The 18139-nt window shown below is 33.5% G+C and overlaps 2 protein-coding genes across 3 annotated transcripts; one reads left to right on the top strand and one right to left on the bottom strand.

Moving 5' to 3' along the window:
* The first annotated feature begins 7590 nt into the window (after positions 1–7590).
* Positions 7591–12778, top strand: LOC110416802 (mannan endo-1,4-beta-mannosidase 2-like). Of its 2 annotated transcripts, none has more exons than XM_021428905.2 (6): positions 7591–8118; positions 8257–8620; positions 9173–9370; positions 10715–10837; positions 11419–11630; positions 12137–12778. In XM_021428905.2, exons 1-6 carry the CDS (start codon positions 8084–8086, stop codon positions 12540–12542), a joined length of 1338 nt encoding a protein of 445 aa, XP_021284580.1. In that variant the 5' UTR covers positions 7591–8083; the 3' UTR covers positions 12543–12778. The 2 variants fall into 2 exon arrangements, with proteins under 2 accessions (XP_021284580.1, XP_021284571.1); XM_021428896.2 differs by having other exon boundaries at positions 7592–8118; positions 8239–8620.
* A 215-nt stretch (positions 12779–12993) lies between these two features.
* Positions 12994–13964, bottom strand: LOC110416813 (microtubule-associated protein). Its single transcript, XM_021428918.2, has one exon. The coding sequence runs from the start codon at positions 13944–13946 to the stop codon at positions 13083–13085; it is 864 nt and encodes a 287-aa protein (XP_021284593.1). The 5' UTR covers positions 13947–13964; the 3' UTR covers positions 12994–13082.
* Between the last annotated feature and the right edge of the window lie 4175 nt (positions 13965–18139).

The raw sequence follows: 18139 nt of genomic DNA, 5'->3' as shown, positions 1-18139 counted from the left end.
TCGGTGAACTCAATAAATATGTTTTGCCCATATAAAATCATTTTATTACTTGTGTTATATAATTTGATTGATGAACAAAAATTTCATTTGTCAAGTATTCAATCTAAAGACCTAAACAAAAATTTGTTTTTCCAAAGTTTATCATCTCAAATTCTTTTTTTAAATAACTTATGTCTTTTGATAATTCTTCAAGAGTTTCAATAATATTTAAGTTATCAATAATTATGACAAATTCATATCTAAATATCTTATAAAAACACAAGGGTATCTAAGATCATTTTTATAACCTTCTTTTAATAAATATTCATTAAAACGATTATATCACATGTTTCTGGATTACTTTAATCCATATACATATTTATTTAATTTAATCGAATAAATTTTTTAAAAATTTAAATTTTGTACTTCAAGTAACTTAAATCCTTTAGGGATTTTCATATAAATATCATTATTAAGTGAGTCATATAAATAGGTTGTAGCTACATTCATTAGAAGCATTTCAATTTTCTCATTTATTGCCAAACTAGTTAATATAGAATTATTGCATCTACCATAGAGAATATATCTCTTTATTCTCAATAACAAGTTTTTGGGTAAAACCTTGTGCAACCAGTCATACCTTATATCTCATAATCTCATTTTTCTCATTTTGTATTCGCATAAATACCTATTTATATTTCATTGATTTCACACCATTTGATGTTCTAACTACAGGTTCAAAAACTTCATGTTTTGTAAGTGAATTCAATTTCACCTTAATTACGTCTTTCCACATTGACCAATTATCTCTATTTCTACATTTTTCAATATATATAAGTTCAAGATTATCATTTTCTTTCGTAATATTGAGTACTACATTATATACAAAAATATCGTCAACGTATATTTCATTACAATTCCATCTTTTTCCCTTCATGACATAATATAGTTTATTGAGATCTCTTTATTTTCACTTATTTCAGATACTTGAATTTTTTGTGAAACTTTATTAATTACGCTAAAGTTCTTTTCTAGAGTTTCTGATGCCTCTTTCGAACCATATTGTATATTTGCTCTTTTTCTTTTTTGAGGATTTTATTTTTGAAACCAATTGGTTTCTCACACTTTTAGCATGCCTCATCTTACAAGGACATTAATTTTGATAGAAGCATTTGCAACTATTATATGAGCTTTTTTATTATTATTTTTAGGTTAGTAAATATGTCTGACAATTAATTTACTATATCTTGCAAATTAATTTTCTTTTGAACTTCATGTTCATATCGATTTGTGTGAGGATAAAAACTAGATAATGATAATATAATCCAAGATATTTCCTTTTCTAGTTGTTTATTTTCTCCTCTAATGTTGAAAAATTATTCCATCAAAATAACAATCAGTAAATGTTGACGTGAATAAATATCCTGTTAATGGTTGTAAATAGATGAAGATTCATATCCAACATATATTCCTAACCTCTTGTGAGAATCCATCTTTGTGCGTTGTGGTGAAGCAATTGAAACATATATCACACATCTAAAAGTTTTTAAATAGGAAGTATTTGACTATAAACCAATCATACACGAAAGAATTTATAATAACTCGTTGGTTTGATGTGTACAAGTGTTGCTTTGTGCAAAATGACATGCTCCCAAGTATAATTTGGGATTTAGATTTCATAAGCAATGGCCTTACAATCAATTGAAAGTGTTAATAAACGATTATGCTAGACTGTTTTGTATATAAGCATAAGCAACAAGTTGTTTAACAGTTATTCTAACTAAAATGTAATATTCATTAAAAGCTTAACATGTAAATTTACCAGTATTATCAAGATAAATAATCTTTATTGTATAATTAGAAAAATGTACTCGCAAACAAATGATTTGGGCAAGTAATTTTACAAATGTCAAATTGCAAGTTAATAATAAACATACATGTGATCATCTAATCAATGCATCGATTAAAACTATAAAATATCTAAATAGTCCACATGGTGGATGTATGAATCCACATTATCACCCTGAATATGTTTAAAAAATATAGGAGATTTAGTCCCAACTTTAGCTAGTAATGATCTTATAATTAATTTGCTTTCAAAACAAAAGTATATGAGAATTCATTAGATTGAAAAATCTTTTGATCTTTCAATGGATAACATGTATTTTCAAAAATTGTTTGCATCATTATTGATCTGGGATGACCCAACTAGTCATGCTAAACATTAAAATTATTAGTAAACTTCTGGTTTACTATAACACGAGTTTTAATCATTTTAATATTTATGTAGTATAACCAAGAGAACACAATGGGTAATTTTTTTTATTATTGTGCACTTCTTACTCGAAATAATAAATATAATATAGAGATATCAATTATTTTTTTCATTCGTTGTCTTAATATGATATTTATTCAGATAAATATCTTTAAAACTTAATAAATTTCTTTGAGATGTTGAAAATAATACATCCTCTATTATAAACTTTATTTTTCAAGATAGTAAAATATTGACTCTTTTGAAACTTTCAATTAATCTTGTATTACTAGATATTGTATTGACATTAGTTTCTTCCATTCTTAAATAGGAAAAATATTTTTTATTTTTAAATATAGTGTGCATCGCAACAATGTTTACTAGTCATATAACATAAAAGAATATTAAATATAGAATTAAAACACATAATAAGAACATATCATTTAAATATAATGAAAACATATAAAAACTACTTCATAATAGAGTTATATTAAAATATACTAATAAACTATTAAGAAATTTCATTTTTAAATATTTTCATTACCAATCAAATAATCAATTCCTCTTTTGGGGTGATAAAAAAATCAACAATGAATATTTACACTGCTTATCATATGATCAATTTCCTTTTCATGGTGGATAAGAAAATCAATAATATATCAACCTAGTCATAGTTAAAATCATTACAATATGTTTTAGGTTTCAAGTTCAATGATGCTTGATAAAATTCAAGACGTACAAGTATGTAACTATTGATCTTTCATGCCACATCAATGATAAGATATTTTTTATATTTTTTTTGTCTCTTTTTGTCTTTTCATTCTACATCCGTTTTTATGGGTTAAAAGTATATATCCATTTTTGATAAGTTATTCACTTTTGGTATATTAGTGGGTTAAGATATTCATCCACTTCTGGTGGATAAAGTTATTCTTAGAGTTAGAATAATGATTTATATAAAGTATTATAACGAACTCTTTCATATCCATAACTATAATTGTTAAATGATGTCGCATTCATTTTAGAGAATGGATGGATTTATGATTTTCATTAGTAACTCGTTGTTTAATTAAGTAATAAAAAGACTATATGATAGTAAAATTTATATTAAGATTGATTTTTAGAAAATGAAAACACCAAATAGATATCAAGTCACTTACCCGATTTACTACAACTAGAAATTAAAAACCAAATATTGAAATTCTTTTAGAGCTTAGAGATAATGAAAACAAAATAATAATAACAACACTCACCAGATTTGCTAAAATCAAAAATCATAGATCAATCATTGAAATCCTTTTGAAGCTTGAAGATAATGAAAACAAAATAATACCAAAACTTAAGAGATTAGAGAATCATGTTGATAACGTGTTATAAAATATAACTTAAAAGAATAACTATAAGAGAAAGTATTGAAAATGGGTAAAAAGATCTTATTCAAGTGTGTCTTTGCAAATGAAATAAGAGCCTATTTATAAGCTAATAACTCTTATCTAAATAAAATTTATAAGATAAAGATAATATTAAAAGATTAGACGGATCGATTAAATTTTAATCTTAATCTAATTTAATCTAATCTATATCTAAATTTAACTATACATAATATAAATGGATATTCACAAAAATACTTATAATAATTTTTTAATTAAAAATTTAATACTTAATATTCAATTTTTAACAATGAGCTTTGCCTTATACATCAAATAGATTTTGTTATTGGGTTACTCTGAACTAACCCAAATTGGTTCTAGCCCAATTGGGTTTTGGACTTGAGGAATGGTTGCTGAATTTTTACTATGTTGCCCTGTTAGCCTTTATTTGTTTATATTTAGGCCAACACTATTTTTGCTGTGGGCTTTACTTTTATGTTCAAACTAAGTATTGGGTTTGTTAAAAACATAAATCAGATATGAAGATGGAGCAAGTGATCTTACTTCCTAAACCCAAATTCCACTAGGCCAAATTTCTTGAGGCCTTTTCAACTTTTTTTTAGGCAATTTTTTCTCTAATTGATAAAAACAAAAATTTATAGAGATTATCAAATATTAAAGAATGTCAAATGGTAGATTCTATGCTTGACACTTGATCCCGTTTTTCTTTTAAGATAGAATTAACGCACTGTTAATTAATAACTAAATACTTATATGTAGCAGTTAGCACTTGCTGAGCATGCATGCGCTGAGTGCCTATTCAAAGATGCTGGGAGATAAAAGTATATATGAATCATGCAGGGTGAAGGTTTCTGAATTTATAATGAATTCATATATGTTAAAGGATATATACATGCATATATACCATATATTCACGCTTACACACATATGTATGTATGAATATATATATATAAAGTATATACAATTTAAATTGTACGACTCTTTTGTTATAGTTACATGAGAGTGAGTATAATTACACTTCTGTTACATGAATTCTACTCAATTTCCATCCTCCCTTAATTAAGTCCAAGTGGCAAATTACACAGCTTTTGAGATGAGAGGATTTGAATATAAACATTTTGTGTTTGGAGACCTTATAGGGAGTATTTCATGTTTTTTTTTTTAAACTAAATTACTTTTTTATCATTAATTTTTTTGAAATTTTTTATTTGGTTACTTAATTTTAAAAGTAATCTTTTCATCACCAATGCTTATAAATATTTTTATTTTGGTGGTTCAATTGTTAAAAGATGACTTAACATTCTACGTTATCAACCATGTAAACTGTTTTGTCACATGATCATATCCACCTGATAATAAAAAATTAAATAGAAGAATTGTGTTTTTTTTAAAAAAATTCTTACCACATGACAAAGCAAATGTTTTAATCATCAACATTTATGAGTGTTATTTGTTTTGATCACTAACTCATTAAATGATAATAGACCTCTCACTTGACATTTTATGTCATCATTTATGTTAATGATTCTATCATGTAGTTATATTTGTACAATAATAAAAATTTGAAAATTATGAATAAGTTTTTAGAAAAAAAATATTCTTATCAATCAGTTGATGTGAATGATCACATGAAAATGTAAGAAAATTTTCATTATGTTTCAATAATTGAGTGAACCATTATATATGTTAATGAGTAAACCATTATTTTATAAAATGAATAATTAACAAAACAAATAATAAAAAAATCTACTGTTCTTTTTAAACTTCAATTGCACTGAAAGATGAATTAAATTTAAATTAACGTGGTTGTAATAATAGAAAGAGAAACAAAAAACAAGCACAAACAATTTGAAGAATTAGCATATACAAATTCAATTCAATTTAATTAATTATTTCATTCATTCATTCAACATATTAATTTTTTTCTTGTTTGTCAACAAAAATTAGCGAGTGTCCTTGAAGTTAGGAGGTTTAGTGCCCCTAGTTCTGATCTCGTCACACGGCGGTGTTGGGGTACCAACTTCAACCAGAAATGGTTGAAGCACATGCTAAGTTACTATTTCATTTTCATTTAATTATGGTGATACATGACATGTGTCAGTTAAAAATACAATAAAAGCTTAAGCAAAGGTCAATTGGATTCTGTTCTAATGTATTATATAAATAAATTACTATATTTTTTTGTTTATTAGATTATTAAATGTGGACAAGTTTAAAGGGTCAATCCTCAATCACACTAATTGAGTCACACCCTTCCTCAGTTCCTCTACTCATGCATTGATTCTATTGGAGTTTATACTCTGGGGTTTTAAGGTATTCTGCAATTTACATCATTCCTTTCAGCCAATGTGTCCCCCACGCTCGAAGAATTAATTACATGCAGTTGGAGTGATCTCTTGATCGAATATTAGGTTAGTTGTCATCTTGTTTTGAGTATTAAATGAGTGGTTCAAAAGGTGAAATTTCGGATCGTTTGGACGTTGAAATGATTTTACTAAGAAACAAATGAAGAGCCGTGGGTTGCAGGGTCGCAATCTATGCCCAAAGCGTCATACCCAATATTCTTGAATAAATAAACGAGATTTGAATATCTCACTGCCACAAAGCTAAGCATCATTACATTACTAACTCAGCTGGGAAAATAATTAAGAAACGGGCATTCAATTATACAGGTATCATAATACTGCCATGATAATATTGCCAGGGCCCAGGTCGGAATGATGAGAAAGAGATTGAAACACAAGAGATTGATACTTTCCCCTTGTCAGGCAAGAGACTTCTTCCATGAGCCACAGCATGGCATCGACTTCTCTTTCTCCTTGAAAAAGACTCAAACTTAAAACATGCCCCGTGTCTAAACACAACTGGAAGGAAAAAAATGGAATTATGATGAGTTTATCTTCTGACTAGGTCCAAAAACTCACTACACTAGGTCATAGTTCTCCCATGAAAAGCCTATGATAAGTGGACTTAATGTTTGATTTATAATATATAAATGAGAAAGTGACATGGAACTGTCCATTCTTATTACACCATCATCTCCTCTTTTATCAAGTAGCCAATTCTATTGCTGTTATGGCAGTCTTTGTATTATATCTGGGATCTCTTTGCGAGAACAAGTATGGTATAGTCTCCTCGTGGAGTGATTTTTCAAGCATTACTTTTTGGCCTTTTGAAGGAAAAAGTATTAAATTATTGGTAACTTGTAGTAGTACCACAAGAATAAAGTTTGCCGACAGCAAACAGTGTGTGCAACGACTGATGAGTTGGTTAATTGCCAATGACCATTGAGCTTACTTTTGCTTAATAATAATTGTAGCATCAATACACTTAGATTGGATCATTAAAGAATTAACTTACTCGAGATTTCATGACAGAATAACAGGTGGACCATCACGCTGGCTTTCTAAATCTTACCAAAGCTGGATGCAATTAAGTCGTGGCCATGCTTGTACTTTGTATTTCCTAGACGAATTCCATTCACGAATTAAAAAACTTTGGTAGCTTTTACTAGTAAATTTTCTTTTCTTCCATTAAATAACAATCGGGTTATAGAAATTGACATAATTTTGAGTAGTGTTGCCTATGAAACCGTTCAAAGTACATGCTGATTACATGATCCATGGCTATTAACTTTGTCAATTAAGCAACGGTAGAAGGAAAATGTTGCCCCAGAAGGAAAAATAACGAGAAGGGTGCATGTATCCCGCTCTGTCCGGCTTCTCTCATGGGAAAACTTTTGTCTGTTATAATTAATGCTTGGCTAATCAGATTTTGCGTATTAAATATGGTTCAGTACCAAATGGAGGCACACGGAATTATTATATGTAATTTAAAGACAAAAACAAAAAGAAAAGCTTAACAGTTTCAAAGGCCAAGAGACCAGACTGGACAGTACAGAATCCTAGTCCCATAGCACGAGATGGGTTGGGGGGGGGGATATTTCCTTTGTGTTCTTTTTTTCACCTTTCTTTTTAATATCATTTCCATAGTATTATTTTTCTATGGTTAATTTGGTATGTTTTGATTGGGAAGGGAGACAAGGAGGTCTTCACACATGGCCCATGGGTGTTGAATTGAGAGACTTGTTTCAGTAGCTATATTAAAATTCAAGGAAACTGTGGGGAAATCAGGTGCAGTGCATAGATCTGATTCTAACCAGCAAGCTGATACCAACACTCCACCATCCACCCAACCTCTCCTCACATTACAGCCTCCCAATATTTCTTCCTTCTCCTACAGTTTTTGACAGTCTCTCAAGCACACAAGTTAGGTGTGCTTTCTCTGCCTTCCTTGTTCAGTTTTTTCTCATGTGGTCTGGACCTTCCTTATTTCTTGCATCATTTTCTGGTATAAAAACGCCAAATCCTAAACAGAAAGACAGCAACTTTCAAATCTATCTGTCTTTCTGTCACTTATGTCTTAAAGCAGTCCTTTTTATTTGTTTTTTGGTAACCTTATGAAGAGGGATCTGCGTTCACATTTGAGTTTAAGGTACTGTAATCTCAACTTGGGTATCCTGAAATTCTGGACTGTGTTAAATTAGAGTCAAAAGGATACCCAAATAATTCTATCGTTTTTTTCTGGAATTTTCCCCTGTTGATTGGTTTTCAGGTTCCTTACCATATATAGGAAGATGGTGGCTGGAAATGGGTTGTTATACCCAATTCTTGGATTTGCGTCATGTGTGGCTTTTATTTACATGTCTTTTGGCGACTTGAAGCTTAGTAGTTTTCCCAAGGAACCAAGGTTAAGTTTTGTGGAAAGGAATGGGACACAATTCTTTTTGGATGGTAAACCGTTGTATGTTAATGGATGGAATTCGTACTGGTTAATGGCCCATTCTGTGGATGAAAATACTAGACCTAGGGTCAGTGCAATGCTGCAAGCTGGTGCAAAGATGGGTCTCACTGTCTGTAGAACTTGGGCCTTTAACGATGGAGGGTATGATGCTCTCCAGATTTCCCCGGGGCAATTTGATGAGCGAGTTTTCAAGGTATCAGAAAGAAATTCACACTTTTTTTTAAAAAATTTTGATGCGATGCAAATAATCTACGTTTTGTTCAATTCATGATTGATTCAGCTTTATAATTTCTATCCTAGATGATCTGGGTGTTCAATACAAGCTTAATTTTAGCATTTAGGTCTTCATTAGGTGTTTGATTTTACTTTATTTTTCCGTTTCGAGCTTACAGGATAACAGCTAAGTAACTATGGAGCTCATTGAAAGGCAGTAAAGAGATTTCCAATGTGCATATAGAAAATGATTTAGATTATTGCACACTTTTTGCTGGACTAAATTATGTTTGTTCTGAATATTAGGATGATTGAGCTCTCCAAAAGTGTAACTTAGAAAGCTAGAAACGAAAGAGAATAGATGAAAAGCTATACAAATTGCTCCGTTTCTCAGCCTCCTGCTTGATTAGAACCTGTCAAAAATCCCAGAAAATCCTTGACTCCATCACATTTTCTGATGTCAGTTAGTATGATTCTTATGTACATTTTCCCAATTATTGTTGTTTATTTTAACAAATTTAGGTTGTGGCAGGCCTTGGATTATGTCATTGCAGAAGCAAGGCAACATGGAGTTAGGCTACTTCTTAGCTTAGTAAACAACTTGCAAGCATATGGTGGAAAGACACAGTATGTCAAGTGGGCATGGCAAGAAGGCGTTGGTTTGAGCTCTTCTAATGATTCCTTCTTCTTTGATCCATCAATCCGCAAATATTTCAAGAACTATGTCCTGGTATCTAATTATCTCTTTTCTTATATTTGAATAATGGGAATTTTCGTCCCCTGCATTATGATGCATGTGTATGAGTGTGCCTATGCTCTTAAGTAAACTGCTAGCAATTGTGCTGACATTGCACTGTTGAAATAGTTAAATCTTAATTCTCAAAAAGGAATCCAGATGCTGGGGATGTCTTAACCACTTGCTTATTTGTTTTGCCTTTAAATTCTGACTATGACTATTACTTTCGGAAAAAAAAAAAAAAAGAAACTCTGACTATTACTGTATAGTGTATAGGGCCCCTTAAACCATATGGACCAAGTGCTTCACCTGTATATAACAAACACAAAAGTACGAATTACAATTTGATTTTGAAAGAGAACTAGCCTAGATATCATTATTAAGAAATGACTATTCCTTCAATCATTTTAGGGCTAAGACAATACCATAATTAACAGTTAGAGATAACAGAATCAGGTGCCACTGTGGTTTTAGAAAGAATGTATATGAATGAAAGGAAATTGCTTACAGCTGTGTTACATAAGCTGTATAAAGTGTTGTACTTTTCTTTTTCTTTCTTTTTTTTGGGACAGAAGTGAAGCATATATGATATTTCCTTTTTGCTTTTGTTTTTCAATAAAAAAAAAAATGTTATGCTAGCCTGGTTGGTTGCCCTTTTGAAAATGCAAAAGTGCTTTTATTGTCAATGCTGTTTCAGTAGCTTGAATGTATCTAATACAGCTTATTAGGCAGTTTGGCGAAATTGTAGTTCAGCATATCTTGATGCAGTAATAACCTGAAATTTGGAAATCAATGAGAGATAATGTAATGAGAAAATCAGATGATAAGCAGAACAGAAATCCTACTATATCTGTGGAGTTATTCTTATGCTAGAATAAAACAAATAAGAAATTAGGATTTGAATACTAGCCTTGCTAATGTTTTTTTATTGTTAATGGATGGAGCATGTATCTCCACTCTTGCAGTATGGTCCAGTTTGGTAGATTATCTGCAAACTTTTCAGATGAAGTGTACTTGTCTCAGTGCTAGCTAATACAAGTAGGAGAACACTTAACTTCCCAGGGTCTTCTTTCTGCCAGTGCAATATATATTAAAACATCATTATGAAACTTTGCAGAGACATGGTTATATGGGAATGAGGTTGGCAAATAGTCCAACTAACAGTATGATCTCAAATTGAGGGGAAAATATAATTTCTTCTGAAGATAGAGCTGCTTGAAATCTTTTTAAATGTTTGCAATATCATAAATTCAAAAATATTCATGCTTTCCAAAAAAAAATCAAAAATATTTTCTCTGCTGCTATAAAATATTATTCTGATATATTTCTTTTCCTCAGACTGTCCTCACAAGGAAGAACACCATCACTGGAATTGAGTATCGGAATGATCCCACCATCTTTGCTTGGGAGTTGATGAATGAACCCCGTTGCATGTCTGATCCTTCTGGGGATACACTTCAAGTGAGTTTCGAGATCTTACACTATTTATTATAAGCTCTAAGATTGACCCTAGATTGGTTTCTTAATTTGTTCTAAACCTTTTTTAATCTTGACAAATTATGCTTAAATGTAGATGAATGTAATGTTGTCTTCTAAAATTTTATATAACGAGTGCTAGGATTACTGGTGATTGCAGGTTTCTTACTTCTTGTAAATCTATAAGGTTGGATATTCATTCTCACTTTCTTTGGAATAACTGTTGCCCTCTTCCACTGAACTTAGTCAAAGTTTGTCCATTCTTTGAAGCAAAGCTCAACTTTAGTGACATTCTTAAAACTAAAACTCAGCTTAGTTTCTTTACCATATAACTTTATCTTTCTTCCATGCCTGCAAAGGCCTATAAAAGCTTTCTACTTCAATAACCTGAGAAAGGAGAATTTTTTTCCTTTCAAAGCTTTAAATTCATTAATCAGAAAATAGTTTAATTTAGAAAACAGTTTTTATATTTCATATGCATTCATCTCAGAGAGAGGCTTTTCTTTCTTCTAAGGCTTATTGATTTGTGTCTGAATGTCAATTTAATATTCTGCATTCAATTGCAGGATTGGTTAGAAGAGATGACAGCTTTCGTAAAATCAATTGATAAAAATCATCTACTGACCATTGGCCTGGAAGGATTCTATGGTCCTAAAAGCCCCAAGAAGTCAACTGTGAATCCAGAAGAGTGGGCATCGACCCTTGGATCTGATTTTGTCCGCAACTCCAACATTGCAAATGTTGATTTTACCTCTGTTCATATATATCCTGACCACTGGTAAGCAATATTGACTGACTCTATGAAATTGTGTCGGTATAGTATGCATGTAAAGAATCTATTCTATGACACAAAATGAAGCCTGTCATCAGTGGCAGAGCCAGGTTTTGAAGATTGAGGGTGACAAAATGTAATGGTTAATTGCAAATGACATTTGGAGACCATAATCCTTGTGGCCACAACTTCATATATTTTTAGAAGGTCCTCAACAATAAGAGTGATAAGAAGATATAACAAAGTTGGGGGGGCTATGAACTCTGCCTGATCAGGAATCTAGTTTCACCCAGCCTTTTAAATATTAACTTTGCTAAAAATTTTACATTTTAACTGTTTGGCTGTTATGCACAATTTGAAAAAAATGTTATGCAGACTTGTTTCAATATTCTCAGGTTCAGTTTAGATGGTCTTTTGAATTGTAGTATAATTTTGGTAGGCACTCGGTTGTTTCTTTAATAAGCATGTTACTTATATTTAATCCATTTTTTTTTTAATTTCCTCTTTGTTAGGTTTCATGATCTAGGATTTGAAGAAAAACGGAGTTATGTTTCCAAGTGGATGCGTTCACACGTTGAAGATTGTGACAAGGAACTGAAGAAGCCTGTTATGTTCACTGAATACGGCTTGTCAAACCAGAACAAAGACTTCCAGCCATCCCAGAGAGAGCAGTTTTATAGAACTATTTCAGACATCATCTATAAATCTGCAAAGAAGAAAGGGTCTGGGGCAGGTGCTTTAATCTGGCAATTCTTTGTTCAAGGAATGGAAGAGTATAATGATGATTTTGGGCTTGTACCATGGGAAAGCCCCGCAATTTACAAACTGACAATAGAACAGTCATGCAGATTGGCTAGAATCCAAGGACTTATTCATGAAAAGGGAAACTGGAAAGAACTGTGTTCCAAGAGAGAGTAAAACTAGTTTAATCAGAAAATCAATTCTTTGTGGTGAGGTCTTTTTGTCCAAGGGATACAAGTTCACTGGTATTGTACCATTTTTTTTTCTCATTTCCACACAAATTATATTAAGTAGTTTGCTGCATAAATTTTCATAGATGTTTAGGGATTTTCATGGTAGAAATGTGAATGAAATCCCCAGATATTTGTGGGTTGCAGCACAGATTAAATTAATAATAGTGTAGTTTGGAAGAATTTCAGGTGTTGTTAGGGTTGAAGCTTGAATGAAACCAGTCTTTGATTGTCCTTCCCCAAAAATCAGTCACAGCCAACAGCTAAGCACGCCGGATGGTTTGTGTTATCAAGTAGATGAAACTGTAAAATATAAATTGAGCCCCAACTCCTACAGATCATCATTGATGGACTATAAAGCAAGTAATGTCAACCAGTTATTTCCCCTATCCTATATATATTCAAGGAAAATTAACTTGTATTCACTATAAATTTAGATTTAGCAATGCTTACAGCTCAAACAAGCACAAAGATAAAAATCCTAGATCTATCTAGAACTTGAACCACGCTTTGCCAATCTCGGAGAGGTCCTAGTCCCACTCTGCACCTCAACCTTGCCGTTCTTCAAACCCTCCTCAATGCTCTTCTTCTTTTTCTTCTTCTTCTTCTTCTTATCCCCTTCAAATTCCGACTCCACGTTAACCTCCTCCACAATATTCATCACATCAACGCCGATCCCATCGCTAAAACTCCTCTCCCTTTTGCTCACCACACCGCTATTGTTCGCCACTCTCTCAAAATCATACCCCAATTTCCTCGCCGCACCTTTCCTCAACACCCTCTTTTCTTCTCTCTCATCCACCATTTCGACCTCCTCATTTTCACTCTCGTCGTCGTTGTTCAGGTCCAAGAACCTCCTTCTCTTTACTGCCACGGGAGCAGGAGGGGGAGATACGGAAGCATCCCTCTTGCTTTTCTTTATGATATGAGTTTTGTCGGGGCTGTCCTTGAGCAGTTTCTCGCGCTGGGCTTTGAGTCTTTTGACGTTCCCTTCGATGCGACCTTGGAGACGGAGGCGCTTGAAGCTGAGACCACCCATGGACCAGTGGGCTTCATTGGCCCATGAGAGTAGCGGATCGAGGACCGGAAGCGGAGGATCTACGCGATCGGAGTTAAACTTTGTGTCGGTGTAGATGCGTGGCCGTGGCAGACTACTGCCGTAGAACTTGCCCGGGCCGAGAGGAACCACCATGGTTTGGCGTTTAGTTGTCGACGTTCTTTGAGGAAATTCAACGAAAAGATTATTTTGGCGGGAATTCGGAAAAGTTGAAAGGAAACTGGATGATTTGAGATACTTTGGGCGCTCTTCATCGTCGCTGAGGGCGGAGAAGCATATAAAGAAGAAAAGCATGGCGGGTGATTTTAGCGGGAACGGTTTGGTTTGGCGCCCAAAGTTAGCGCCATCATGACCTGGCAAGTTTTCCGCCAAATTAAAGGTTTTGGGCCTTTTGGGTTTTGGCAGGGTCAGGGATGTTGATAGTTGGATTCGCCCTTGGCGATGATTAGGAAGGGGATATCATGGGCTAGGCCCATGTATTGATAATGTTAGAGACGTCTCAATCACGGTCTAAATTCAAAGGTAGAGATCAGCCGGGGCGCAGGTCAAAGCGAACATTTGGTAGAAAATTGGTTCCCCATGTGCTGATAGCGTAGGACAGTAGGACTTGGGAAAAATTTCGGTGCCTTGATGGTCCTGCTAGAAGCCTAGACGTGCAACCTATTCAGGTCAAATAAATTACTCGGTCCAGCTATGCCAACAGAGTTGGTGAGTGAAATTGAGAGGGAAAATACCATGGATGACAGAACCCACTGCATTATTTGACTATCCGGATACTTTTGGTGTGTAAAAAGTTTGAAAATATATTCAAACCATTATCTAAGTCACTAAGCTCACACATATCAAACATTGACTACTATCATTATTCCCTTTTAAAGGTGGATTCTCCATTCCTAGACAAAACCAACAAAACTAAAAAAAAAAAAGGGAAAAAGGGAAGGAAAAGAGAATTTTAATTAAGGTTGACATGTATTATTAAGAAGTTTCATAGCAACTACCCACGCTGAGTTTCTGGGTTGAGCTCATCACAAGTCTTCTCATTTGGTTGGGTCGATGAAAAAAAAAATTAAGAGTTATTTCAATTAAGATTATTATTTTATACATTATTAATGAATTTTTTTTTAATTTTTCAAATAAAGTTAAAATATTACATTATTGATCCGATGTTTAACGTCACATGTTGAAACTTAAACTCAATTAGCCTTAAACTCTTAAAATAGACCATAAAGCTTAAGTAAACTTTAAAATTAACAAAAGCAAAAGCTAAATAAAGGAAAAAGAAAGAGAACTATTTAGAGATATGAATGCTTTATTATTTCTCTAATGTAAGTTACAAATGAGGACGAATGGTCTATTTATAAATTGATAACCCTCTTGTTATATAAGATTAGATCACAAGATAGCAATAAGATAGGATAAAATAAAGAGATGATGATAAGAGATTTAATTTAAAAAAAATATTCAAATTAAATCCAAATCTTAATTTAATATAGTATATTTATATCTAAACTTCAATATACATTAACAAATCCAAGAGTTCAAATCAAATTAAACACTTTAAAGGATGTGTGGACTATTACTTTGTTTAGGTTATTTGGCCTACCTGTTGGGCCTGGGTTAGTTTGACTTCTTGGGCTATGACATTTTCTTCCATTCAATTCGGCATCACCTTCGTTGCCTCATGGAAAAGCTCCACCTTGCCTTGGAACTGTCAATAGTAGCTTTCATCTACCAATGCTAAGGTGCAGTGCATTCCAGGGTGTCCAACCTAACTAAAATCAAGGCACTCTTTTATGATCTCTTTACATAATCCTCCATGTTATGACACCTATAACCTAAACCCCTTAGGGTCAAGAAGACCATCTTGGATCCAAAATTGTCTGATTTTCCCATCCTCGACATATTTCATCAATGATTGTGCCATAGTATCATGTGGTAGTCCCTCCTTGATATGTGGCATAAGCGCCCCCTGCGCTTCACTCACCACTACTAATGTGGCCTTCCTACTAAGTGCATTTCCCACTAAATTTGTCTTATCGGTCTTATACTCTAACCAGTAGTCAAATTTTACCAAGAAGTCTTCCCAACAAGCTTATTTGGGACTAAGCTTTTTCTACTTTTGAAAGTACAATGTCACCACATAATATGTCATTTCCACGAACGAAGCCCCAAGTAGGTAGTGTCTCCATTTGCGAAGGCAATGCACTACTACAATCATTTCTTTCTCATGCATTATGTACTTTCGCTCAGTCTCATTAAGCTTGCAATTCTCAAAAGCCACTAGATGCCTTTTTTGCATCAACACTCCTCAAATGGCAAAGTTTGATGCACTGGTGTGGACCTCGTATGGTTTGGTATGATCTGAAAATGCTAACACTGACTCAAAGGATTGTTGGCTCATTATATTCCACTCCCATGCCTTTCCCTTCTTTAGTATGTCAGTTAGTGGGGTGATGATAAAAGAGTAACCTCTAACAAATCTCCGATAATAATTAGCAAAGCCTAAAAATGATCGAAGTTCAGTTACCTTAGTGGGAGGTTCTTAGTAAAGTATGGTCTTCATTTTGTTTGGATCCAACCGAATACGTCCACCACCAACAATATGTCTCATGAAAGATACCTCTTGGAGGTCAAAGGTGCATTTCTCCTTTTTCACGAACAATTCATTCTCTTTTAATGTCTCTATCACTTGTTTGAGATGTACCACATGCTCTTGTAATGCTTTGCTGTAAATGATAATGTCGTTCAAGTATACAACTACGAACTTATCAAGAAAAGGTTGTAATACCTTGTTCATGAGGGTGCTAAATGTGATTGGAGCACTAGTAAGTTCGAATGGCATAAAGAGGAACTCACAAGCACCATAATAAGTCACTCATGCAATCTTGGGCTCATCCTCTTTGGTTACGCATACTTGTTAGTACCCGGAGCGTAAGTCCAACTTTGTTAACCATGCCACCTTTCCCAACTAAACAAGTCTACAATCAATGGTATAAGATACTTATTCTTCATAGTGAGCTTGTTCAAAGCTCTGTAGTCAATATATAACCTCAAAGACTCATCATGCTTGCATTAGAACAACATTGGTGTGTCATATGGGGATTTGGAAGGTTTAATGAATCTAGCATTGATTAACTCTCTTAGTTGTTTTCTTAACTCGATTAACTTTAGAAGGGACATCCGATAAGGGGCTCGTGCTGGTGGTTATATCCCTGGTACCACCTCGATGTGATGATCAACTTCCCTTTGAGGAGGCAAACTATTAGGTAGACTTGCCAGCATCACATCTTTGAACTTGTCCAACACCTCTAACACCTCGACCGAAGCCTTCATAACAGCCTTTGGGTATCCTCTAACTTATGGACTATGACAAATGTTTCCTCATTTCATCGTACACCTTTGGCTAGTTGCATTGCTGATAGTAATTTAGTGTCTAGGTTACGTCATCTTCTTACTAGTACTACACATTGTCCCTTAGTGTCCAACACAAATAGAATTTGCAAAAGGCATAAGTAAATCATTAATCTTATTTTACATATACTATTGTTGAGCCCATGGTTGGAACTTTTTTTGAATTCACCATTTTGATGAAACCAACCCTTTTATTAGGCTTTAAGCTCAATTTCTTGGCAACACCCTCAGCCACAAATAAGTCTGAAGCCCTATGTCAATGAACTTTTAGCTTGATTGCACTCAACACCATGGATCCTAGCTTTGTGGCGTTTATGTCTTGCTCATCTTTCTCTTAAGTAACGACCACTAACTTGGTCTTTTTCGAATAATCCCTTATCTAATGTGGACTGTCACATAGAAAGCATGATCGTGGCTTTTTTTTCCCATCTTTGGTTGGTCTTCTCTATCTATCGAATGGCTTCTTTCACTTAACATTGTCTTTTTTGGAGTGTCAATTTTAGTCTCCCCCATTCTTACCTTTTTCCTTGGGTTTGGAAGTGGGAGGTTTGTTGTCGAACTTCTGTCACTCAACCATCGATTCAGCCACACTCATGGCCTCCGTGATGTTCTGCACACCTCGTATTTGGAGTTCTAACTTGGCCCATAACTTAAGCCCACTCATAAAAGTGAAGAGTGTTTCCTTTTTACCAATATCGTTAATTTGTAACAATAATTCATAGAATTGTTTTACGTATTCTTTTACCTCACCTTGTTGGGTAAGGCTCATGAGTTTGCCACGAGCCTCATCATCTGTGTATTCAAGATAGAATTGTTTTCGGAACTCTTTTTGGAACTTTGCCTAAGTGCTAATGGTTGCTTTTCAAGCTTTTTATTGCACTTATGACTCCACCATAACAAGGCGATGTCCCCTAAATACATGGCTACGAAGTTCATCTATAGAGCATCCTCTGTGATGTCCATGGCCTTGAAGTATTACCCCAAGCTCCATAGAAAATTATCCACCTCCTTGGCCTTTCTCTTACCTCAAAATTCCTTAGGCTTAGGCACCTTTAAGCGAGTCCACAACTTAGTGA

Source organism: Theobroma umbraticum, unplaced genomic scaffold (genome assembly GCF_002168275.2).
Source record: "Theobroma umbraticum cultivar Fairchild unplaced genomic scaffold, ASM216827v3 scaffold_30.0, whole genome shotgun sequence".
Taxonomy (NCBI): Eukaryota; Viridiplantae; Streptophyta; class Magnoliopsida; order Malvales; family Malvaceae; genus Theobroma; species Theobroma umbraticum.
The sequence above is the reverse complement of the archived record's forward strand: the minus strand, read 5'-3'. Positions and strand labels throughout refer to the sequence as shown.